Below are 27,440 nucleotides of genomic sequence, written 5' to 3' on the forward strand. Positions count from 1 at the left end.
GTGCAATATTGAAAGTTTAGAAATATATATGTATTTCTAGTTGAATTGTTTTTTGTAATTCGTCCAGTTTAATGAAAATGGAAGGGGAAAAAAGGAACTGCTAAGCTCCGACCGCTTAGCAGTTAACACACACATGAAGTATGTAGTGTCTCTATGGAGTGTTGTGTGTGCGGCTGCTGTAGTACAGTGCAGCTTGTGAGAGGACACATTTAAGCTCATCAGTCCAGAAGGAGAGCTTCTCTCTCAACAGGACTCATCAGTGTCAACACAAGCAGGCCCAGGAGCCACACACAAACAGACATATACTGGCTCACAGAGCTAAAATGTATAGTCGATTGTTTTACTCACAGAGAGAAAACTATTTGAGGGATGAAACTCTAAAAATAGGTAAAGAGGTGGGTCGTTGGTGGAGCTGAAGCCTGGGTGACGCATCCAAGGAGCCAGTGGGTGGCAACCTCATAGCACTCACATGTCACTCAGTGGCCCCACCCTCAATTATGCCTAAATTTAGCCTTATTACAATTCAAACTGCGGAGTTATATTAAAAAAATCATCCGTGGCGCTGTATGCTGGGAAAACATTGGAGCCATAGAACTGTAACTAATAGACTGTGCACTGGAGTACGATACTAATGATCTCTCTGTGAAGGAATCATGCGTAGACAGTCATATTTCACTATATAATATGTTCACATTGCATACCCTTCCTCTCACATATAGGGGCTCAATCTACAGTTTAATAAAGGAACACACTATTGAAGTAATATAAATGCATTAAGCACCCTGCTGCCTGGAGCCAACTTGCACCTGACCCGGTCACCCATTAGATACTCTATTAAGTACTTTTGGTGCCTCACTTTTAGCAAGTAATGACGTTGTCTAAACCTAACCAAGTACTTTTGTTTACTAAACCTAATCAAGAACTTTTGTTTACTAAACCTAACCAAATACTTTTGTTGCCTCAACCAAACCAAGTACTGTGGTTGTTTAAACCTTATCCACTAGTTTTGTTGCCAAACGTTTAGCAACTAATTGTGTTGTCTAAAGATAATGAAGTACTTTTTATGGGTCTCAAACTCCTCTCTCCTGGATGTAGTCCTGAGTTTGACATATGCACAACCTAGACCCTACAGATACTGTGCCACGCATTATACTGCAACAACTGTTACTACCAACCTTTTTTGTCGAAATACCTAAATAAATAATAATTCATTATGTTCAACTTTGCCGGTGGTAAATTGACGATGTGATTCTCACCTGGCTGCAAATAGACACTCAATAAAGGTATTTACAAAAGCATAGGCATCCCCAAAAAAAAAAAATGTCTGCACACTTGATAACGCTTTCATGTAAATTGAAATAATTACACACACTCATGCGAGGACAATCCCACACACACACACACACACACACACACACACACACACACACACACACACACACACACACACACACACACATACCTTCAGAGACGTGTGTGAATATGTGGGTGCTGTATTTGAGTTAGAATTTGGCATGCATCCCACAACCTGTGTTTTCCTTTCAAAACACAAATATTCGGCGTGCCTCCTGTACACAATCTCAGTTTGAGTCTGTGTTCTCAGGTCACCAAAGACAAACTGAAGCATGCGAGTGGGGCAGGTGAGCGAGCGGCACCTGGATGAATAAAGAAAAATGCACTTCTAAAGCGGGTGCCCACACACACTCCTCTTTGCATAGGAACCGGCACACAGTTGAGATCCAACTGCGAGAGACAAGTTATTGAGGGCATAGGTTCAAATCAATCTTCAGGTTGTGAGCTGCAACTGCACAATATGATCAGGTTCAGAGGAAATGTGTGTGTACAACCATCTCATAAATCAGAATGCTGTTGGAGGGAGGGAGAAAAAAAAGAACAGATAGAGTGGCTCCTGTGCTGGAGGACGAGTATGATTTTACCTTTCAGTAAAAAGGAGCATTTTTGGCTGCTTTTCAAAGTAAAGTAGTCTTTTCATGCCATTTCATCGGCTGCTTCGGGCTAAGCAATTTCTCCATCTGCCCAGTCATCTCCCCTGTTTTGTTATAGCTGCAAAGCTATCCATTCAAAGTGCTTAGTCCTTATATTGGCAACACATGGTCCTTTAGATAATTATCACTTCCAGGTACTCCACTTTCCTCTTTTGGCCCCCAAAAGTCAACATTTCAGTTCAGTTTGAACTCCCCACACAAGAGTTCATCAAGGAAATAATAAAAGAAAAATAATGAATTCATTAATCTATTGTTATACATTTACTTTATACAACCCCAATTAGTTTTTGTCTTCATGTATTGAAATTCATATCTTGTATTACATCTGTTATGTAAATATAATTTAAATGACTTTATTCAATGAAATGGGATGAGGGGCTAACAGTACCAATCAAATGAAACCACACTTGACCATTAGCTCATGTATGGTAGGTAGCAGAGCTTTCATGAGTCTGACATGTGTGTCTGGATATCTGTTGGAAAACAAACTTTTTTATTCCAAAGAGTACGGTCAAAGTCACAAATTCTGCTCGGCTCTGAGACGTACAAAGAATGTCAAAGTCTCTGGAGGGTGAACAATATGTGAGCAGATGGTGAGGGGGAGGAGAACGAGAAAAGAGAAAAGCTTTTTTTTCTATACAGAGGTGTGCGAGGATGCAGAGTTGGAGTCAGCGGTGAAGGAATCATAATGGGAATACTTCACAGCGGAGCTGTGACAGATGTTGATCTATTCTAGAGGGATGTAAAAGTCGCATAAATTACGATATGACTGTTCAGTCAGGTCACCGACCTGTATCTGTTTTTTGACCACATGAAAGTGATACAAATCAAAATTATAAAGACCAGATCAGTGATTTGTGATGCTCACAAGTCACGCTGAAAAGGAAAAACGATAAGGGCCACTTCAGCCTAAGTCATATACACAGCTGATAGCCAGGGAGTGAAAGAGAGACTGAAGACACAGACTGAGTGAGAGAGACTGAAGTGGGAAGGGGAAATATTAATGGGGGGTTAATGGTCCAAGTAAGAGCCCACTTAGGTAATCGATGGCCTCAAATTAACTTTTTATTCCTGCCAATTGAGAGTATTAGAGCTGACAATGATCCCAGTCCCCCCACAGCACCACTAAACAGGCCTGAGACCACTTCTGGCAGGAGTCTGGTCTTGATGTACAGGTTTTACAGCTCATAATCACACAATATGACACCACTCCCTCACTGATCATCAGGGGCTTAGCTTCCAGGAAAAAAAGATAGCTAAAAGCAAACTGAGGCGAGAGACGAGACTTACAATTCACCCTTTTGAGGATATTTACAAACACAAACACTGACCTCTGACCTTAAATCTGCTCCTCCTTCTTAAACATTGGAACCAGATGACTCGGAAATAGATGTTTCCGAGTCACTTCATTGGTTTAAATTTATGTAAATAAATGAAATGGGATAATTAAAATAAAACAACCACATACACACACACACACACACACACACACACACACACACACACACACACACACACACACACACACACATATATATATATATATATATATATATATATATATATATATATATATATATATATATATATATATATACATACACACGCATATATATGTGTATGTATGTGGTTGTTTTATTTCAATTATGATGATGTATTGGAGTACTATGTATTTATTTACAATTTAACTATTACTTAAATGATAAGAATTGCTTAATTTTAGCAATTAAGATGCAGAGTAAATTGTGTTTAATAGCAACCCTCAGCCGTATTGTTAAATCAATTTTGATCAATGTATTTGTGCTCAGTCAAACCCAGACAATATTTTAACTAATCACAATTTAAAATCTTAGCAACAGCTAATTATTAATAGAGAATATGTCATTATATCTTCTCTCGTTGTGCGCTGAGCCTCCACAGACTTTACACAATGAGCTCACGTCCATCTGATAAGACTTCAGTTAAATGAGGTTTTCACAAAAGAACATCAAAATACTAAGCCCTACAGCTGCACTGTGTGTCCACATGGCCTAGATTTCCCCTGGAAGATAACGAGGCAGAACTGTAAAAGCTCACTCCGTGTGTTTTGTTTAGTTGTCACAAACAACAATTAAACTAACACAATGATAAACAGATTATGAAGAAAGTGTAGTTTAGGGGTGATCTCTCAAACCATGAAGAGCAAATCTTCCAAATGTGCCTGGTCCTCGTCTTTTAATAAGAGTTCTTTACACATGCTCAAATACAAACAAATATAGAAAAAATAGGCTCCTACCTGAAAAAACACGGTCATGGCTGCAATGTTCCTCTTCTCCCTCAGAGCTGCACTGAGACTGTCAAAGTCATCTGAATTGTACATGTAGATCTGCATCTGTGAGAGACAGAAAAACACAGGTTAGGACACACATTGAAACAAACCTTCCCACCAAACTGCATAAAGACACTACATCAAATGTTTCAGACTATTTATATATTCCATTTCACTTGGATTTAGTATATGTAGCTAAAATGAGAAAAGAATAGAAATGTATCGTGATGAAATCATGTATCGAGATATCGTGATACACAATTAAGTTTTCTGAATTAATGATTACAATCAGTGCGTTTCCATGATGGTATCAATTCGAATTTAGCTTTTGTCGGACTGTACTATCTTTTGGGGCAACTGCTATTATCCTAATATACATGGCAGTGAATAAATCAAATCATTGGCCAAAAGCATATCATATCCAATACGGAAAAAAAAAACCCATATACTTTTATTAATCCCCTTGGGGAAATTCTTCTCTGTATTTGACCCATCCTTGATGAAGGAGCAGTTGGCTGCCCTGTGAGGCGCTCGGGGAGCAACGAGGGGTTAAGTGTCGTGCTCAGAGACACTTCGACGTGTAAACTGTAGGGGGGCTGGGGATCGAACCGGCTACCTTAAAGGGATGACCACTGAGCAGCGGCCGCCCCGATACGATAGGTGGCGCTGTTTTCATTACAACTAGTGGTGATACGGCCATTTCCGCTTGACCTCTTCACCCCTACCAACAACAACCAACAACAACAACATCAACATTTTGAGAAAGATGGCAAACGGAGAGCAAGGTTTACATGAAAGGGATAATTCTATTTCAGTCCGAGCCAGTAATTTAAATACATGTAACCACGGTCAATGACTAACTCAAATTTAAATTAAACTATTGACTTTATTGCTACCCTCTGTTTTGTGTGCAGGCATGTACAGTATCATAGTCAAAGTATAGCTGGAAATATGCATGTATCAATTTTTTCTCTATAATTTAACTGGAAACTGTGATGTTAATTTTGCAGAAACAACCGTAATTAAATAAAAAAAATACTTGTTTTCATTCACATGAGTCTACAAAATTGTACATACCAGAAAATGTGCTATATCCTGATATATCATGTTATCCAAAATAACACACCACCTCTCCAGTGTAATGTGTGGTGCAAACTTGTGTGTTAACCAACAGACTAATCAGCTGTCGTAGTCTTGATTCACGAAGATTTCTTAAACTATTGATCATCACTTTATGTCTTTTCATGTTGAATGACTTATTTTCAAGAAACTTGTCATCACAAAAAGTGATGGTTTGTACAACTCTTTCTCTCCCTCTGGAAGCCAAGACCGAAACCACACTGCTGGAGACCCGGACCATATTGGTTTGGCCCTTTTGAAGGGAAGGGAGACATGGAAGATTAAGAACCAGAAAAAAATACAGGACTGAGCAGGGAAGACTGTCAGGCAGTAAAATTAAAGGTTTTCAAAAGGGAAAGTTTGTTCCCTGCAACAAAACTGCTTTTCTCCACAGGGGCCGCCAAAATCAACACAAAATGTAACGGACAGATTGTAACTTAAATCATTTACAATAAGGAAAAAGAAAATAATAATAAAACTGCAATGGACTTCAGCCTTCTGACTTGAATGCCATGTTTTCATGTTGAGGTCCAGACTGATATCTTATTAATAGCAGGATGCTGAAGAGTATGTGGGATTGAGTAAAAATAAACCGTATTGTGGCTTTGGGATGGAATTCTTCACTTCGAAACCTATTCTCCTATTTTCATCAACTGGAAAAAATAATTATTATAATCTAATGTAACGAGATTCCAGAAACAGCCGAATGTAGTAAAAGTGATGAATAGAGAGTAAATTGTCATTCTTCTGTTTGTGTTGAACAGATAAGCAAGTGCAGCCTGAAGTCAATAATACTGTGAAATGGACTTTGGTGATATGTGATTGGTGTTATTGCAGTAAAAAGCAATGAAAACAAACGCTCAGAAAACTGGTCAAACAGTCAGGCACCACTCGTTGTCATGGTGATATGAAGGCATGATGCATTTAGGCACACAGCAAATGTTGAAATGAAAAACACATTATGTGTGTCTGCATGTTTGTTGAAACTGTGTTCTTATGCACATGTGTTAACATCATTTGCAGTATCTAGAAACACTGCCTCCCTGCATGCCAAGAGCAATTCTGTGGTCTTTTTCCTCGCCAAGATCAACACTGCCAATATCGGTTGCAGTTTACTAATCCTCACATAAAGAGCCCTGTGCATCGCCTTTTCATCTACTCGTGGAGTAAACAGTTGTCAAGCAGCCTGATATAGAGTCTGTTTGGTAAATGTATTGCAGAGACAGCTCAACTGGAAGAACACATTCTCCTAAACGTGGAGAATTAATTAAAGTCAACATAGGCGATTGGGCTTGTGAATGTAGCAGTCGAAGCAATTAGAATCTGTTCAAACACTGCAGTATTTGCCCTCATGATGGCAGCGTGAAATGGGACAGTGATGACATAAAATGGACAAAAGACTGCATTTTATTCTGCTGATGATATGAATGCAACACCCAGCCATCTGTGACAGGTAAAGCTGACTGAAGTTATAGTGTGTACTATGCTACTAAGCTCATAGTGTATTCAGTGGCGGGCCGTCAGGGCCTTCTAAACCTCCTCTGGTGGCCTAAACAGAACCAAAAAAAATATAGCTATTTTATGATTAAAAAAATGTATATGTATTCTAATTATTTTTGCCTATTAGCTTATTTTCTCATTACACAGCCTTCATCTGCTCCTTCAGGCCTCTGGTATGGCTTCTTTGAACGTGGTTAACAGCATTTTTATCCAATCACATTTCACCTGTCTTTCTCTATGCAAGAGTAGCCTGGTTAAAATACATGAAACCGTCTTGTGGAGGGTCTGGAGGTGGGATTGGTCACAGGGCCCGTGTGACCATTAACACGCGCTGTGATTGGTCAGTGAAGCTAGCGTCTCATCTGGAATCTTGAATCTCAGGATTTACTGCTGACCCCTTTCCCACAGAGGCTTATGTGCGTCTGGTGAGTGAAATGATGATTATGTTATGTTTTTTTTTTTTTACATTTGCAGTTGTATTTGATCATAAACAAGCCACAGCACTGTTGGTGCTGCAGCACCGGGGTTACTGGTGCCTCTTCCCGCGCCCTCTCCCTGCGCCAAAATGGGCTATAATGTCTTGTCGGTGCACTGTGCAGAGTGTCAGTGGCTCAGTTTTGTTGAATTGTTTTGTTAAAACTGAATGTGGATGGTTGCTAATTTGGACTAATTTGGGGTTGCGTTGCAATGCGCCCAGCCGAACGAGAGGCGCTGCGTAATTGTGCGTTGTGTTATAACTAAATGTGGTTCTTGTTGATGCGGGAAAATTTGACAGGGTTGGGCTGGTCAGGACGCACAACATCGCTGAGGCAAGGTTGGAGGTGTTCGACTGAGAAGTGCTACGTAATTGTGCGTTGCTCGGCGAGGCTGTCCGCTGGCACGGCTTCGTGGGTTGGTACACATGCCGGCATCTCCTTCTTTTTCACGTCATTTGGAGCGGCTCCGCGGGTCGGTCGTGGTGGTGCCGTGTGGCTGAGAGGGTGGTGGACTGTATGAACGCGCCGTGTATTGAGTGGGTCGGTCTGTGACAGTAACTACCGGGACACTTTTACCCGCAATCCGCCTATGATTTGGACTATACGTCACTCACAGATGGCCTCAGTCTGAAACGCACGGCCGGCCACTGAGCGTTTTAGGCTCGTAAACAGGTTTTTATTTCAGTGTCATATAATTGATTTGAAAATAACTGCAAAATGCGTTATGAAGCAATTAGTTTTGATGTCATTCCATCAAAATACCTCACCCCATGTAATACTCCAACAACTCCAGACTCCAGACAGATTATTCAAAAATATTTGCCCATTTGCTGTTGGTCAGCTCCTAAAAAGGCATCTATCATTTAAAAAGCCATTGCAATGATTTATTATGACACTTCAATAAAGTTGGGGAAATCACAAAAATCACACCTCGTACCGAGAATGGGTCAAGCTCCAAAAATGTGTTATTATATTCCACAGTAGAAGGCAAAAGGGCGATTTGCCCTTTCGCCTTGTAAACAGCCAAATCATTCAAACTCTTCATCAAAAAGTTCTACTGTGGGAATAATTTCTCAAACAGTAACAGAAGACATTATACAACTGTAGATGAACTGACCATGAATGCCAAGGAAGGGTGAACAAACCTGTATATGCAAAATCCTTTTCAGGGTTTCAATATGACTCTGTTTAAGCATTATTTTTATTGAAAACATTTTCCCAAAACCACAAAGACGTCCTTCAGTAGAAGTGAATTATTGTTACTGCTTGAGGAAGAAAAACATAATCTGAGTTTTTAAGAGCTGTCGTAGCGGCCTGTTGAGGAACTGCAGTTCTTCTATAGAAAAAAAAGAAAAGGGAAAAGGGTTGAACTTGTAATCAGACTTTGAAGCACTTTTTAAGTTTGTCAGTATTGTGTACTGTGCCCTTTGGTTTTAAATGTTTAGACAGTTCCAGGATTAAACTTCTGCGTGAATGGGACTTCTCGTCATCTCTTGGACCGTATTTTCACGCTAAGTATGCTGCCATAGGCCGAGACTGCTGGGGGTCATCTTAGTTTACAATGAGCTCCTCTCTCCTCTTCTCTTTCTGGATGGATTCATGTCTCTTCAATCCACATTGCTAACTTTACTTTCTTTGTTCTTTCTTGCCTAACATGTTAACATGGATTGTGGCTGTGTCTGGAGCTGGTCCTGCCTACTGTGCCCTACCTGCTGTGCCCTGCCTCCTGCCATGGCTCTCCTGATGACCCCTCTATCTATCGCCTTCTGTTTGAATGGATTGTGGTTATCTGGTTCGTGGTCCTGCCTGACACCTCCTGCTATTATCATTATTATTATTAGTTGCATTGCTATTAGTATTGCCAATACCATAACTGCTTTTATTATCATTATTATTCTATTATGTATATCCCCTGTTGCTGCTATTTTTGGTGGTTGCAACTTTTTCATTAAGCCTAGTACTCATTATATGAATAATTTCATGTCATATTCATTGGATGTGTTGTAACTTTGTTACATTGTTCATTCTGTACACTTGACATCTATTGCACTTCTGTTCATTCGGGGAGAGGGATCCTCCTCTGTTGCTCTCCTTGAGGGTTCTTCCCTCCCTATGAAAGGGTCTTGTTTTGGGCTAGTTTTGCCTGAGCCGATGTGAAGTCTTAGGACAGAGGATTTTGTATGTGTACAGATTGTAAAACCCACTGAGGCATATTTGTAATCTGTGATTTTGGGCTATACAAAATAAACTGAATCTAATTGAATTTTACCTTCTCTAAGCCTCAGACACACTGAACACACATTACGTGTGCTCAGTCCTGCAAACTGGAATGGGTTGCATGAACACATGGATCCATTCATTCTACAATTGAGGGTCTGCGTCTGACTGGCGTTTCACACATGTTAATTTCATGATGCACTCTCCAATCCAGTTGGGAGCGGTAATGCACTGTAACAATGCTTGTGGTTGTTCCTTTTTGAACAAAATAAAACAATTAAGGGGGAATCAAGACTACAAGCCGTTCAGAATGTCAAGCGATCTCTGACAAACTTTTGATACATGTTGGTTGCAAAAACGGACAAGCACCATCATCAGTTGAACATAAAACTGAGACATCCTTTTCTCATTCACTTATTATGAATTAACTTAAATATCATTATTATTTCACTTATTGATGTCCTTTCTAAAGCAAGCTATAACCCTCCGGCTTTCTCTCTGGATCAAGACAGCAGGTTAAACATATTACTTGTGAAGCAGTCATTGCGTTGTGTCCCGTCCTGAGCTTTCACCCTGCCAAAACAAACCTATTGTGGATATGTCACTGCTCATTTACCATTTGGCCCACTGCACCACTTTCTCCATATTCATAAGAGAGGGAGGGATCCAGCATGCAAACACAACTACAGGATTGTCTGCCAAGACTTGAGGACACACGGTGCAAGAGGAGGATTCAGACTGCCAGTGACAACATCATTGCACTGCTGTTGATTGGTCAATAGCTGCTTGACGATGGCGAGCTGTGGTACCAACTGTGCACAGATGGGCCATATCACTGCTGCTACAGGGTGTCTGCAGATGGCTAGTTAAATTAGTACATAATGAGGCTTATTTTAACCAAATATAAATAAATAAATGTCTAAATTTTGAACAACTCAACATACAAATGGTGGTATAGGTCTATGAATTTAATCATTTGCTGGGAGACTGAAATATAAATGCAACAGCTTACTAAAGGCCCCTTTCTGCCTTTTCCTTGCATTGCACAAAACCAGCTCCATCAAGAAATGGTTTTAGTGATGAAGAACTAGGCAAGCCTTTGAGTTGAATGGGAAAGCAAGTCAGACCTTATCACCCAACAACAGTGTTGGACCACACTAATGCTCTTGTGGGAATTCTTATGAATGGAGAAACAAATCTCTGCAGGCAATGTTCCAATCTGATGGAAATCCTGAAACTAGCAGAGTGGAGGCTGTTATATAAGCAAATTAACGATCACAATAGATTTATGTTGCATACAAAGATGAAGATGGGCCCATATGTGTCTGCTCAATAAAGTCGTTGTGTTTTACATCTGCGGGTACAGGTATAAAAAACATATATACTTGAAACAAGATGGTGACTTAGCACTGAAACCTGATTGGATTATAAAACAATTCCCAGTCTCATGGCACACCATTATATTTCCCCTTTTTGTGTTCTTTTATGTGAGGTTCAAGGTCCCGGGTGGCATCATTAAACAACAACTGGCCCAAACGGAATAGGACTTACTCCCACTTGGTCAAATTAGTGAGTAGGCCCAAATGATAATGACAATGGCCTAACAATCATCATTTGTGATAATGTGTGTAGTTATAGGGCCAAGCATGCCAGATTTGGGAGACTGCTGGGTCACGACACATGAAGAGATTACATGATAGGTAGCACATATTTTTTATTTTTAAAGAATAATCCACAACAAGCACTTTTTTGCTTTGTGCACAGTTCACGCTTACACTTGTGACCGAACGCTAAGCCTCACGCCCTGCTGCTTCTTTGTCAAGTTGTCAGAGTTTCCATGGAGCCCATACAGTCACTAACTGCACTACCTAAAGAAATATGATCTAACTTTTGAAAAAAATAAAAAATAATAATTCAGAGAGAATATCCAGGATATCAAACTGGTTCAGCAATGTAAACAGGTTACAACAATAAAGACAGAAGCTATACAGTTACATATCATAGTGTGAAAGTGAACCAGCACATCCTCCGGAGATCCAGACAGAAGATAATGACATTAAGGAACAACAGTGCAAAGCCTTCGAATTAAGTCTTTTTTTACTCTTGCAATCATTAAAAAGCAAAAGCAGCATTTGTTGACATTCATGGTGAATGCTGCTACTTGTTTACCACTTTTCTGGTCTTCCAACCACTCAAAGCAGTTTAACACTACAGGTTATCATTCAGCCATAGACATACATGTATACACTGGTACCAGGAGACACCATGCAAGGTGCCAACTGCCCATCTGAATTGTCTAACATTCATACATGTAGCCAACTGGGTTAAATGTCCTGTCCAACTAAATCATTGACATGGATTTTCAGAGCCACAGATTGAACTGCCAATCCTCTGAATGAAGGAGGACTATGCTCTACCACTGAGCCACAGTCTCCCCAACGTCGACCTCCTGTCGACACGCCCTTCTATCACATCCAATTTTGTAAAGTTCTAACAAATGCAACACGAGCAAAAAGAAAAAGCACTACAAGTGATCAATTTCTTGTTGAAACAACTTCATAACTCAGCTCTGATCAGTGCTGAGCACACACAGAGTCACAGCATGAGTTGAAGAGGAAGGAGTTGTTTCATAAGTTGTTCTGGATAAATGTGTCATCAAAAATGTAGCAGTCTTCAATCACTCTGCTGTGCTATTTATTAATCCAGCCGCAGGCAGACATTTGTGTGGCTCAGGATCGACTCCTTCTGTAGTGAACTCTATCACGTTGTGAGGTGGCAGTCACTACTTTGTTCCTGTTTGTCTTTGGCATGTCTTTGAGCTGTGTATCCTTGCATATCAATAATCCCCACTGGCACCATAATAAGACTTTCAAATATGGGAACACTTTGTCTCTCTGCTCTCACCTCTTTGTGATACCAGGATATTGAAAGTTACCAATAACAGGAGGTAGGAAAAGCTATAATTTGTAGTGGGAAAAGACAGACCAAGAGTGAGTACACTGGGAGGAGTAGTGAGGCAGAGGAGGAGGAAGCCTGCCTCCCTCTCGGCGATCAGCCTCAGGGGGCCTGTAACAGCACCTCTCCCTTCCTGGAGTTCAAAAGCTTGAGAGCAAGAGGTAGAGACACTGTTGAGCCCGGAGGCAACCCATCTCAATACCTAACAACTGATTTATGTTCTCCTCAGATAAACACACAGGAGAGGGGAACCCCCTGCCGCTCCCGAGGCAAGCAGGGTCCACTTTCTTATTTTTACATCTTCACATCAGGTCAAAAGATATCATCCCTCACCCAGGCCTGTTGTGGACTGAGCTGCAACCTGTAATCAGAGCTAGAGGAAGGCTGATGAGCGGGTCAAGGTCTTAGTTAAAAATACCTCCTCTGCCCAGCATGAACAGGAGGGGGTTATGTCTTCAACAACATCCTTTAGTGCAGACAATCAAAATCATCTCAAACACATTGAAGAAAAACAAAACAGTGAAAAGGAAGTGTGGCCTCCCCAAGACGAAAGACTTGAACTCTAAAAATAAATATATAACTCTTAGCGATGGATCACTTGGCTCGTGCGTTGATGAAGAACGCAGCTAACTGCTAGAACTAATGTAAATTGCAGGACACATTTTCAGAGCCTTCTTGTATTACTAGAAAACATTCTGGTCACAGAATACCTTTAGAGGGTTGGAACCACATGTCACTTTAATGTCAATGTTGACAACTGTTCAATTGTTAAATCTTCCTCTTTTATGTATAGCTGTGAGTATTGTGCCAGTGCCCCAGTGTTAATAAACAGTAACCGTTCTGTTCTGTAATGTTTAGGAGTTGCTGATGATTCAAATACAATCAGTGGAAGTTAGATTTCAAAAGAGTATGTTCATTTTTTTTTGTTGAGTACATTTTGTTTTAAGTAATGTTTTGCTACCCAAAATTTTGATTTTAATTATTATCACAGTTAAGGTCAAAGATGGATGTAGGTGGCTAACCAAGCTATTTATTTAACTCTAGTATTAGCTGGTAATTGGTGCTACGCTAACAATAACTGTCTACAGGATCAGAATATCCTTCTGTTGCATCTCTACCGTTGTCATTAGTGCCACCATCTTGTTCACACATTTCTAATTGACCCAATGAGGTCCTGGTGGCACGAGATGAAAAAGTCCGGGGAGCACCGCAATTGGTGGCAATCGTTGCCTTGAAAGCATGACTGTCGGTACCAAAGATTGTATCACGGATGTGGCGCTGGAGAAACAATCGAGAGCTTCGTAGGATTAATACTTTTACACAGGTTGCTAGCTATAGAGCTACATCCTTTAAAAAAAATTGCATCACAAAACAGGCAACAACTGTGGTTGAGATTGACGCAGTGTCTGTGTGTGTGTGTGTGTGTTTGTATGTGTGTGACATCATCATCAAACACAGATGTGATGTAGTGTAATGTACTCAATGAAGCATTAATATGTGGGAAGGTAAGCACAGGAGACAGACTCTCGCCATGAACAGGCTGCAGTGATGAATAAGGCAGCCTGCACTGCTGACACCTTAATGCATCATTATTATAGATGTTCTAAGTGGTTTCTGAGGGAGGGGAGGAAGAGCTGATTTAAAACTAACAACCCACCAGAAAAGTAAATGTACATGCATTCATTCTGTGATGTTACAAGATTGTATTATCTATCACAGCAAATAACTCTCCTCGAGCAGCAACTCCGAGAACAAAGCCTGCACCAGTCATGACTGGCCAAATCCTCACACTCTTTAAATTGGAAGACGACATGAATTTCAAATAATGGTTTGGAAGTAAAACATAAAATGTCTGGTTAACGAAAACGTGTGTTCAACCCTCTGCCTCACAATTTATGTGACTACTCAGTGTAAGCAGCGTTGTTTTTGAAGGACAGAATGCACATCCCTTTTAATTAAAAACATATCAAACATCTGCTCATATTATTGCCACAGCCAACATTTTAAATACGTAATATTTCCATAGCCAACAAATAAATCATCTCATCTATTTGTTATTTTGATAGAAAGGATCTTGTTAAATCATAAAACAAAGCCTGTGTTACTAATGCAATGCAGATTTTTGTTTATATTATCTTGAGATACCACTGTAGTTTACCTATTAATTCAAATACTGTATACAACCACATAGGAGTAACAAATTGGCATTGCTTTGTTCATGTAATGGAACCACAGCATTGGTTATTTGTTTGTCTAAACACAACTTGTGTTTACCCTGCTGCTGTGTGAATTATGACAATTTTTCGCTTGGAACAAAGGTGGAAGTAGTGTAACATTACTGGTGCCAAAAAACCTTTTAGGGAGGAGGTTGGTGTCGATGGATGGCTCAAAACAGCTTGTGACAGGATCATTTCTGCTTCCCGTTTCCCACCAACAGCCAGCACTCTTCTCTTTTGACTATGACCTCTATCCCCCACCATACAAAGTAGACAGTGTGCCATAATGACAGAGGTGGCAAATCAGCGGTCAACAGGAAGAAACTGAGGGATGATGCAGTCCTCCCAATATGGCCGTCTAATCAGAAATAAAGGGGTCCATTTGGAGGGCAATGACAAACATACTTTTCTGTTTAAGTGGTTGGTGTAATCAGGTTTTACCCTCTTAGGTCAGACCTATTTAATAACTTTGGTATGACATCATCAAATGGGGCAGAGGTGGTAAAAATCTCAAACCAGGAAACTCATTTTACAAATCCTGCTATGGTAAAGACATGTCCCGCCCTTCTCTGCCTCTGATTGGCTAGTACTCATTGTCTGGGTTGGTTAGGTTTGGTTTAGCCATGACTAGTGAGATTGCAAATAAGATAATACGCCAATAAGAGTCAGAGTAGGCTGGGTCATGTTTTTGCCATAACCAGGAGAGGGTGTTTAGATTTTCATACTCGAAAAGTGCAAAAATATTTTTTATTGGCCGGGCCGCCCAAATATTGATATAATCTGTTTGTATTAAATTGATATACACTGGATATGAATGTGATAACAGCTCAAAATGTGTTGGGTATTTAATTACTCTTGACACAAGCATAATTTGCTCTGTATGTTGGCATTGGGTGTACACAGCTAACACACTAGGTCGAGAACACAAATAATGGGAGATAAGGATATAATACCGAAAGGATAGATGTGTACTATCTTTTAAGATCTGGTTGGCAAGGTCAAAGTTTGCTGGAGTCCATTTCAGTTACTGGTTTACTAATTCAACTTCGGATGTCCAGATTTATTTGTTGTTGTTTTATTTATTTAATGGCTTTTTGTCAAAAAATTGTCAGAATCCAGAAGTGTTTGCTTTCTTGTTAACCTCAAGAACGTCAGGGTGATATCAAAGAATCATGTAAACAAGAGTGTGAAGAGATAAGAGGAGAAAAGGTGAGAGATTTATAGATTGTGTAATGGAAGGACGGGAAAAGCAGAGACAGTTCACTGAAAGTGCAACTGTTTTGTTTTTTAAGCTTCAGAGATTTCCTGTGAGGAATCCTGTCAGTTTCAGTCAGAGGTCAAAATGGTTAATTTATGAATAAACATGTTTGAGTTTTGTAGGAGAGGTGGAGGGGGCATTTGTTTTCTATAGAAGAAAGTCCTGGCTCTTGTTTTGTGCACCCATTATTGTGAAAATCAGACACTGAAAATCTCGTTTTGAAGCTCATAAAGCTAGCATGACAAGCAAACCCAGGGGGAAGCACAGTGCTGCCTTGTTAACTCCAATCACATCACAGACTGTCTCTTATGTTGCCAAGTTCAAAGTTTTCAATACACTGGTCAATTGCATAAAACCTGTGGGACTTCCGAGGCTGCTTATAATGTTTGGCAGTGCTGTAGTCTGGGCTTTTGTGTTTTACATATAAATGAATTCCTGCGAGGCAGAAATTGCTCAAACATTGAGTGGCATTATGAGGGGACGAACGGGGACGAATGAACAGTGGCCCGACTTCATTTCACTCTGCTGTCTAACTCGTCCTCACTCCAACTATACCAGCCCTGAGGTTACCTATGGCGAGACTGAAGGTGATGAGGAAGATCAGTCACTTAAGGTACACCCTGTGGCCCTGACCCTTCAGACTTTACAAACTGCCTGTCTAGGCCAAGATAGTGGCCAGGAAATTGAAGGGGCCCACACATATAGGTGCAGCAGTGAACTGAATGTAGGAAAAGACATTGTATGTGGATTTAATTTGGTCAAAAAACATGCTCTTTGCCAGGTTTTTGGAATTTTGAAGCCTGGATTTACTGGAGAAAAAACTCTAATTTGGTCACAGAGGTTGGAAGCATTGATGGAGTTGAGGTTAAACATGTAAGTTGTCAACACTGGGTGTAATATTGAAACGCATAAATACTAAGCTAAAAAAAATACTTTTATTTTTGTGGAGTTAAACCAAATCCATCCAAAAAACGGAAAGACTTGCAGAACCCCGAGCTCTGCCATTGGGCGATGCTTTGTTTGTGGCTAGACTGTTTTCAACATGGTGACGTTCTCATCTTTTGGCTAAATAATACACTAATATACCTTTTTCATGGCCGGTCGTCAGAACTTGCTAAGCCTTCTCTGCTAGCCTAAACAGAATCACAAAGTTATAGCTGTTTTTATAATTTAATGTTTAAATTTGTTTCATTTTATTTTTATAATTAAAAGTTAGATATATTTTATAATGTAATTGTTTTTCACAAAAACACTACATTATAATTATTTTTCCCTTATGTCTTCCTCTGTTGCTGCTGCCTTGTCTGTCCGCCTTGTCTTTCTGCTCACGGGCTTTAACACACTGCCTAAGGCTCTTTGTCCAATCAGATTGCACCTCAGTTTCTCTTTATGCTTCTCATTCTTCTTCCCAGCAGCAGGCGTAGCTACAAAATCCATGGACCGCTACTGCTCCTTTACACACTTTAAAAGTGTTAGAACTTTCAAGTGTACCACCCAAATCTCCGCTCAATGATGGGGCCTTGGTGGCTTTGATTAAGCAGCAGTCTAGTAATACCTCTTGCTTGGGCAACTAAGTTCATACGACACTTTAATATGGAAAGGTATGTCTTAAAACTGAAAACAACATCCATGTGCTCTCAGGGACCATGTGCTATCTATATCCAAATGGACTATTTCGACTGGTTAGTTAGCCTCTTATGAAGAGGTTGGACATTACGTTTTTCAGCACTGCCAGACTGCCTCTGGAGCATGAATGTTCATTCTTAATCTTTGGGAGCAGGACATGGAACAACATTAGAAAAAGTCCTGTAATGAGCTTACATGCAGTTCAAATAAAAATGGACTATATATTTTTGAGTAACTCAATACTTCTTTTGTGAATGGAGATTGAAAACAACAATCAATTTCTTGTAAGATTCAAAGGAACATTTCCAAAAAAAGTCAACTTCTCCACTATTTCTTATAGAGGGAGTGAATCTATCTGGAGAAAAGCAACATTTTCACCATTTCTTACAGAAACAGAAAGTAAAATTTCTCCAGTGAGCAGATAACTTTTCCTTCATTTCTTATCAAATTAAATAGAGTACTTCTAGCCAAAGGGAGTCAGCAGATTTTTCTCTTTCTCATTAAGTAATGGGGAAAGGCACAGATAAAGATTATCTTATTGTCATTTCCCCGCTAATATGATATCAGAATATTAACGAGAAACACTTTTAGAATATTCAGCCTTAATGTGATATATATCGTGAAAGGTAGGATCTTACAAAGAAGACAGATACTTAAATATAATACGATATTTAAATAGCCCACATTCACCAAAAGAAAGTTATTTCCTTACACACTACAGAATATGATATGTGTGATACTACAGCATGAGGAGAGCAAGTAACTTTGGCAGCATTAGAGCAAACAGCTAATATACTGAGATTCCAGTGGGTACAGTAGTATGAAGTGTTCATGCTCTGTTCAGTACAAATGAGTATTCAGCAAAGGTGATAATGAGCTATCATGATGTATTCAAATGTAATCCTGTAAAATGTATTTTACGGTGGATAAATACAGTTGTTTGATGGAAATGTTTTCATAGTAATATAAAATAGTTAATCAAAACCCACACGCTTTGTATTTGCAATAAAAATAGACTGAAAACCTTCCAGAAGCTGGAACCAGCTGAAGAACCCGCTGATCATGCCAGACATGTGGGCCATCCCTCATTAAATGGCAAGACACCATTACAGATAAAACATCAAAAATACAACCATACGTCATCCGAAACAAATGTGCCAAAACAAATGCAAAAAATCAACCCTTACATTGTGAACATCAACCTTTAGTTGGTATGTGTTTACTTAAAACTTTAGACCTAAAAGTCTGTTTTACTCTCAGACTTACTTCAACTAACAGGCTTACTTAAATGTTTCATATGTGAATAGCAATTGTAAATATCTCATGGTTCCCATGACATATCTCCCATTATGGCTAACTCCTGCGCATACTTAACAAAATATCCAACAATATTGTTTTGCGCTGATCCACATGCAGAACATATTTAATATATATAAGGCTGGAAATCCCAGGCAAATATTTACATATAGGACACTCAGAGGCTTTGTACTTACTTGGGAAATGGCAAATTAATATCATTAAATCATCATTTTACTGAACAATTGATCAATAAATTATCACATTGTCCGTGCACTTTTTAATGTGCACAACTGTAAGTTCAAAGAGCCGCGGAAAGTTAATTTCATCAGCTTTTATGTTGGATATGCAAAACATTCTGTGCCAATACTACGTTAAATAATGTGACTGAGGCCCTCCAGCAGGCATGTTAATGACATATGTCACAGGCTCAGCAGTCGCAGACTACACAGTAGCATCAGAACAAAATCAATCTGAAACCCACCTCTGCTCAAAGAAAATGTCATGGAAGTCTCTTATCTGTTTCTAACTACGATTCAAAAACATGTGTCTTGACAGAAACCTCTGAGAACTCATTCTTTTCATCCACCTTCAAGTGTCTCCTGGGACAGCGCTGTTGCTTCAGCATGACAATGCAGGAGCTACTGTGGGGCTGGAGATGCCGCCGCGACCCCGCAGAGAGAGCCGCAAGACCGGGCAAGGCGGCCTGTGATCCCCCCTGTGGGACTGACAGATCTGAGGCGACGTAAGCAGTGCTTTGTGTGAAAACAGACAACAGAATGCACGGCATGGAGTGCACGTCCTTGCTGAGAGGAGAGAGCGAGGACATCAAGAAGAAGGGGTTGATGATACAGCCTCTGTCTCGATCTGAGCCACGCTATGGGGGTTGTGAATTCCCCGTACCCTCTCCCAGCTGGAGAAAGGGCGTCCATCAAAGAAGGTCATGCGATGCAGCATTGCTGGCCACTGATGCAACACACACACACACACTGCCGCGGCTTTGCAAAACAGATCGGAGACATGCGGACAGGGCTGTACAATCTGGGTTATGAGATATGTTTAGCGCACGCTGTGACCTCATGCAATCTATCTTAAAAACCCAATTGAAATGCATTACATGAGAAATGGCCCTGAAAGTCAGCTGTGGCTTTTTTTCAATTTCATGAGTGTTATTTTTTCATAAAAGCAAGATGGGGGGGATATTGCTTTTGCAAAGCAAAAAAAAAAGACAAAAAAGGTGGTGGGGCCCGCCCCTGTCAGCAAGCCAGATTATTAAAAATGGTATGGAACAGCCTTGGCAACTGGGGCAGCATCTACTTGCCCTCTAGGTAGCACTGGGCTTTTAAAGAATGACTTTTTTTTTTGGTGTCATTGAGGACAGGCACCGGGAAATATAACATTATGTTAGGAATGGCATGTGTTCTCTATCCGGAGGGAAGGCCAATCATAAATAAAAGAGAAATAAATATAAAAAACAAGGGAGTGCAGCCTGGCAGTCATCAGTTATCTTTGAAGGTTTAATGGAATGTAGCTGGCTGAGAGAGAGAACAAAAAGGAGAGAGAGAGAGTAAGAAAGAGAAGGCAATAAATGAGGAGAACACAAATGGCATAAAAGCTGAGAGGCTGGATATAACAATAAGACGAGAACAACTCCAAGGATACCATTACTAATAAGATCAACGGTAGAGAAAAAAACAAGCTACATCGCCATAATATGGTTATGCACAGAGCACCTCCACGTGTTAGCCTGCAACATCCAGTTACACTGATTTACTTACTTGTGTTGTGCTCCAGAGCACAAAACAAATGCTGTTTTTCATCAGCTCTGTCTGTCTATCAGTGTAACAGCACAGTCCCTCTGCATCCATCCATTCAATATGATACCAGACAGCTGACTGCTCACCTTTCATTTCATATGCAATGAAGACATGCACACAAGCTGTGGTTAGCCCCAGCTTGTGTGCATGTCTTCATGGTATAGTGCTCTTTATTTGAATACTAATTTATATATGCAGGTCTTTTGTGTCCATGATTATGTTCCAGTCACACAAAAAAGAAAACCCCTCCAGGTGATCCAACAAAACACACTTTTGAAGACATATCAATAGGTGACTTAACCCTAAAGTGTTCAACCCTAATCAAGTAGTTGACCATGTGTCACAATGTTAGCCGTGACTCTTTCACAACATCAAACACATGTTACACCGTTAAGACTGATTTACAATAACACTTACTGAGACTGCTTCATAATGTTAACAATGTGTTACAATGTTGACCGTCTGCCTTAACACTACGCAAAAGGCCCAAGCAGCGTAATATGATTGCAAGGGGTGACGCCATGTTTCTGTGTTAATGTGGGGCGAGTGTATTTCATTAGCATAGCGCCTGCGTTGGCAGTGAAATGGCTCACGCTCGACTCGCGCATCACACTCGTTACTGCCACCCAAATATTAATTGAGTGTTTTTCCTCTGATTTGAATTGTATTCAGCATTGCACACCGCTAGAACACTGTGGACAGCAGGACTGTGGCAGGATGTATCCAGTCTTGAGACAATGAAGAAGACGCTGCCATGCTGCTGATATGCTGCTTTTTCTGACGTGTCACCAAGACTCAATGTTGACTAATGACACTATTGATGTAGACTGTGCGAGAAGGTTGAAAGCTCTTGTGTTAAAGCTAATAGTGTACTTTGACTTGAGGTTGTGTTTCTGAACGAAATATTTCCCTGAGCTCAACAAAGTAGTTTTATTTCTAAAACATGTGGAAAATGAGCTGTTATGAAGCAGAACTTTAACCTGTTTCATAGACCCAAACAAAAATGCCAGCTGGAAGAGAAAGCTGGGATCATTTTCTGTTGCCATCGTTATGTGTAAATACAGATGCATTTTTTGAAAAAGGTCATAACTTGACTTTACTGTATGCTCCAAACAGTGTATTCTGGTGTCTGTTTTCACATTACATCTTGCTTGTGCTGCCTCCGATGTGTCAGGCCCCCAGGTGATGTGAAGATCACAAGCTGCTGTGTCCAGTCTCACGGCACACTAAGTGGGGTTGAGGCAGCACCGCAACTGTTTTCTGCCTTAAATTTCCATCTTGAGGTGGTAAAGGTTTCCCAGAGGCCACTCACAGTTGGAAGAAAATAAATAGGTTATGTTCTGTTCTGTTAGGGAACATGATTTTAAAATATCGGATGTTCCATTTGAAACAGATGACAACTTCAAATTAATTCAAAGTCAATTGAAATTCACTGCGGGCACAAACACACAACTTCCTCGAGCAAATTAAATGTTACATGTATCAACAGTTCAACACACTCATGCCAGCAATTTTAACTGCCATTACTGGGCCAGTTTGCTGACTTTAATACTCACCTTTATTCATGCTACATTTTCACAAAAGTTTAGCAATAATTGTTGCTCAGCTGTCAGGTAGGCTGTTTATACAAGATTGCGATCTTTAGCAATAGTTTCAGTGCCACAAGCAAGTCAGGAAAAAGAACATTGAAACATGAAAATCTATTCCAAATGATCAGATCCTGGAACTCATCATCTATCGGTCTGACAACAATAGGCTTCTGGGGAAAATGTGCTATGTGGTTTTGGTGGAATTGGCTGATATCTGGGCCAAGACTCTTTTCTGTGGTCTGTTCATTGTTTACAGGAGAATTAGCATCTTTAGATGTGAGACTGGAGTTGAAAGACAATGTGTTTCACAAGAAGCCAGTTTACAAGCTGATTCTAAACCAATAAAAATCTAATTCATCGTTGGACGACAGCAGTGGGTTCCCAGATTATATCTTGTCCCTTTTACTCTCCACGCATACTGTTGAACTGCATTCCACCAAAGCCTACTCAAATGTTGTAGGTCAATACAACAACTCGGACTACAAATGGAAACCGGAATGCTTCTGATATCTAAATCTAGGACCGCTGCCTCCAAATTTGCCAGCAGACAGCAAGAGATGGAAAACAGCAGTGGAGCCGAATCGCTATTCGATCTGTGCAGAGAAATGTGTTTATAGTATGAACAGCCAGGCTACTGCTCACATGACAGTTGTCAAAGTGCTTCCACTTCCCCTTAATTTATTCCATCGGTCATGTACAAATACTGATGAGTGTAGCTTAAAAAAGTTACAACAGACTAATTGACATATGGCACAACTGAGCCAAGGCAGTATTACAGCAAAAGATATTTTAATTGTATATATCAAAATATAGTTAATAGCAGCCAAAGCGTTCTTCTCCCCCCTATTAAGTTAATCTGGGCATGATCACAGCTTGACTAAATTTCATAGATTGCATCAATCATTAAGTAGAATGTAACACTTTTGGCTACCATATCAGCAAGGAATACTCTGTGATGTATTTAACGTCCTGCCTCTTAAATATGTCTATTTTTATATCCTCATGGACCGCCCTTCATCACTGCGTTGATGCCTGTGTTGATGTGATTTGAACTGATGTAATGAGCAGTCATGTGTTGCACCGTCACAGCGGTTGAAAAATCCTCCGAGTGCTCGCTCACCGAGGTGTTCTTGATTGTTTGACAAATAAATGCCAAATAAAAGTTTATGTTGTAAGTTTACAAGTTTAAGTGAATAATGTTGTACGTGCTGAGCACATTGATTGCTGGAATGCAGTCAGGAAATGACTGCAGGGAAACAAGCAGTACCAAAAATAGAGAGTATGAATCGAGTTGTTTTATTTTTATGTGTCAGAAAGGTGCTGCAATTTCCATATTGTAAGTAAAACGAGGGAATGTACCAATGCATTTCCTCCTCCTTGTAATTCTGCCTCTGTGGCTGGGAGGAAATGATCAGCCCACTGCCCTCTGGTGTGATTAAACAAGGTAAAAACATGGCTTTAAACATCAGCACCACATCATTTGTGGAAGCTCAGTGTTCATTTTTAGCTGCAATGTAAAAAAAAAGAAAAAAAAGAAAAACACACGCACACATTACAAGCGGGGATAGAAACAAACAGTTTGCAGACAAATAGTGCGACAAAATGAAAACTGCTGCACAGCGTTATCATTATTCATGTGATGATTTAGGGGCCTGGATGTGCTTTCCATTTCCCACACAGCAAAGGTTGATGGGAAATAAGATCCCATTCATCAATGACACATCTTTATCTGCGATACCTGCGGCAAAGCAAAGAGAGGTAGTGTGTGTCTACGTGTGTGAATGAGTGCACAGAATCCCAGTATCCACAGACACACACCGCCCATGCTCTCGTCCCCCCTATCGCGTGTTAATTTACAGTGCCTCTCTTATCTAGGCAGGTGGGTAAAAGCTGGCGGAGCAACTTCTGGAGCCACACACACACACACCAGTCCTTTTCTCCTCCTCCATCTTTCCATCCTTTGCTCCTCGTTTATCACGTCAGGGAGGCTTCAGGGGGGGTGAAGAGAATGGATAGCTTAGCGCCCGGGCCAGCTAGCCCTGATAGCACTCTCACCTGCTCAGAAGGGAATGACATGGTAGTGCCACTGCAGGAGGTAGTCTTAAACAGATACACCTGGGCCGATATTTTAACAAATATCAGTCGGTCTCTAATTTATTGCAGCAAATGGTTCCAAATGTCATGAGTGAGTTCATGTTCATGGTGGATGCCTTTGCAACATCATTGAAGTGAAGTCCATTCTGATGTGGGATTTTCATGAGATTGTTGCCGATGGATCCGATTTTTGTGTGCCATGTTGTAGTGACCAGTGTGTTCAAAGTGACCACCATTCAAACTGATGAACTGATGAGGGCCGTTAACTAGACAGTAAATAAATCCCAAGCACCACCAGTTGCTTTACAGTTGAGCGTTAGATGAAATAATTGATCCCACTTTCATATTACGCTAAAACAAAAAGCTATTGCCAACAGCCTGTAGAACAGACCTGGACGAGGCACGGCCCGCGTTAACCGGCCCCTCAACTTCGCATTATTACTGAACTGCAACTGGTTACTGCCGGCTCTAACCACGCCCAAAAATTATAATATAGCCATTTTGTTTTAACCAGGCTATCGGCTGCTCTCCACGCCATCTGCGCTGCCACATACACAATCACATCTCATGTGTGTCCCTCACTCCGTGCCTGACCGTGTTCTGAAACACATTAAATGTCACAAGAACAGAAGGAAATTGCAGAGCATCTGCACCACACAGCATTTAACTTGAACTTAACAGCATAGTTGTATTTTCTAATTTTACCTAATACGTGCACTAAAACGTTGTTGCTCTATATATATATATATATATATATATATATATATATATATATATATATATATATATATATATATATATATATATATATTTTATTTATACGTTTTTTCAAAGCGTCGAATGACGCGATACATGTCGTAAATCATTATGTGATGATGAGACGTGGTGATTGACGTTACATGACATTACCTCCATCACCTTGTCACAAGATAGCCAAAAATGTCCGCTCATGCTAAAAAAACAAAGATTGATGCCAAATGCGGAGTTTTCAACAAAATATGGTAAGTACTTTTCTACTCAAGTTGGAGGTAAAGCTGTGTGTTTAGTTTGCGAAGAGCATATTGATGTTTTAAAAGAATACAATTTGAATCGGCATTACGATACGAAACATGCGGGGAAATACAAAAACTTGACCGATGCTGAACGTGCTTGGACATCAGAAGCTTTGCTACAGCAGCAACAAAGCTGTTTTACCAAGCTTCAAATATCCAATGATGCAGCAACCAAGACCAGCTTTGTGATATCCCACAAAATCGCAAAAAACAGCAAGCCATTCTCAGAGGGGGAGTTCATTAAAGAGTGCTTGGTGGACTCTGCGGTGCTAATATGCCCCGAAGAAAGAGAAGCATTTGAGAAAGTCCCACTGTTCAGGCGAACTGAGACAAAAAGGATCGAGGACATCGCAGGGAATCTGGAGCTTCAGCTGCAACGTGAGGTGGCAAATTTGGACTTTTTCTCCTTAGCTTTGGATGAGAGCTGTGATGTATGTGACACAGCCCAGTTACTTGTATTTTTCCGTCACCAAACTGTTGTGTCGTGATCTTTTACTCTGTTCAATTACCATTGTTTTTTGTGATTGAATAAATGACATTTCTTGTAAGGCAATCTCACTTTCACATTGCTTAATAATCATAACATTTACTCTTACCAGTCACAGCTTGTCAAAACAATCCAATTTACTGCTTTTTACAATGAAATACAATTATTAATATAATTATACATAAATGAGTTCAGGCTTTTGTCCTGGCCCTCCACAATATTTTCTGTTTCCCATGTGGCCCCCTGAGAAAAATAATTGCCCAGTCCTGCTGTAGACTGAGCTCAGCACAGACACTGAAAACAGCTAGCGTAGCCGTGTTTGAAGGTATGAAATACACCTCCTCGGAACATGAACTTGATGAAATGTGGTCAGTGTGATTATCTGGCAAATATATTTTTTTTATTTTCAATAATAAAAAGTTGATTTACAATAAGCCTGTTAGCAGAAACTGTCCCAAAACTCTATTATATATCCTCAATTTCTGTTGTGGGAAAACCTCACCTCAAGTGTCCCTCACTGTGTAATCTTTTTTTTTAATGCAACATACTTAGCTACACTTACTATAATATACTAGTGAGTGGAAACAGTATATATTGTATTTAGAGTATCTACTCTTAAACATATTTTGCACTATCCTCTAAACAAAGGAAGGCTTTATTTTTTGGAAGTGAGCAATCTCAAGGTCTTGGTTGGGCAATTCAGAATTGAACACACAACCTCTTGCTTGAGAATACCTGAGGGGAAAGTCATACACGTTTGCCCTTCGATGCAGGGCACACAACCATGGAATGAATGCACGGGACACAGGGGTGTGCATACACACACAGGATGAGTGACACACTCCAACTAGAGACGTGTGCAGTGCTGCCTGGCAGTGCTGTGCCTGGCATATCAACCAGAGCATTACTGTTTAAAACAGCAGGTAGGGAGCAGCAGGTCCCTACTTCATCATGCTATTCAAGGGCCCTATTAGGCCACAATTACTAAATGGCAAGGCTTGTAAATCATACATCATTCATGTGGAGCGCTCACAGAAAGCACAAGAACACTCCTCTAATCCACCGCCCACTGTAACACGGTAAGAGAGGTAAAGGGCGGAGCGAAACGGAAATGGAAGGAGTCAGAAAAAAAACGGAATTAAAAGAAGAAACTCCAACCACAATGGAAGGAGTCTCGGTCTGTAGATACTGTACGTATGTCCTAAGAAAGTGCAGTGTGGAGTCTTAGCTCTTGAGATCTACGGGACATATGTAAATATGTAAGCTGTGTAGTGTATTGAGAGGAGGCAGCTATTAACTATTACTCTACCTGACGGCATGCTGGGTACAGCTTGCGCTCGGTCGCTGGATATGGTACATTTTAAAACAGAAGAGATCTACGGGACATATCTACTTCCCGACAACCGTTCACCCGATCGATTTCA

At 40.3% G+C, this 27,440-nt stretch overlaps 1 protein-coding gene across 2 annotated transcripts in view; it reads right to left on the reverse strand.

Moving 5' to 3' along the window:
- LOC137796156 (receptor-type tyrosine-protein phosphatase gamma-like) overlaps nt 1–27,440 on the reverse strand; it is a 377,436-nt gene that overhangs the window by 102,828 nt on the left and 247,168 nt on the right. For both annotated transcript variants that reach the window (XM_068593883.1, XM_068593882.1), the window contains exon 5: nt 4,282–4,377. In XM_068593883.1, the coding sequence (XP_068449984.1) occupies nt 4,282–4,377 (96 nt within the window). The remainder of the gene's footprint in view (nt 1–4,281; nt 4,378–27,440) is intronic.

The sequence above is a fragment of the Clinocottus analis genome, unplaced genomic scaffold (assembly GCF_023055335.1).
Source record: "Clinocottus analis isolate CAN_PGR_092001 unplaced genomic scaffold, fCliAna1.0.p SCAF_3, whole genome shotgun sequence".
Lineage (NCBI taxonomy): Eukaryota > Metazoa > Chordata > Actinopteri > Perciformes > Cottidae > Clinocottus > Clinocottus analis.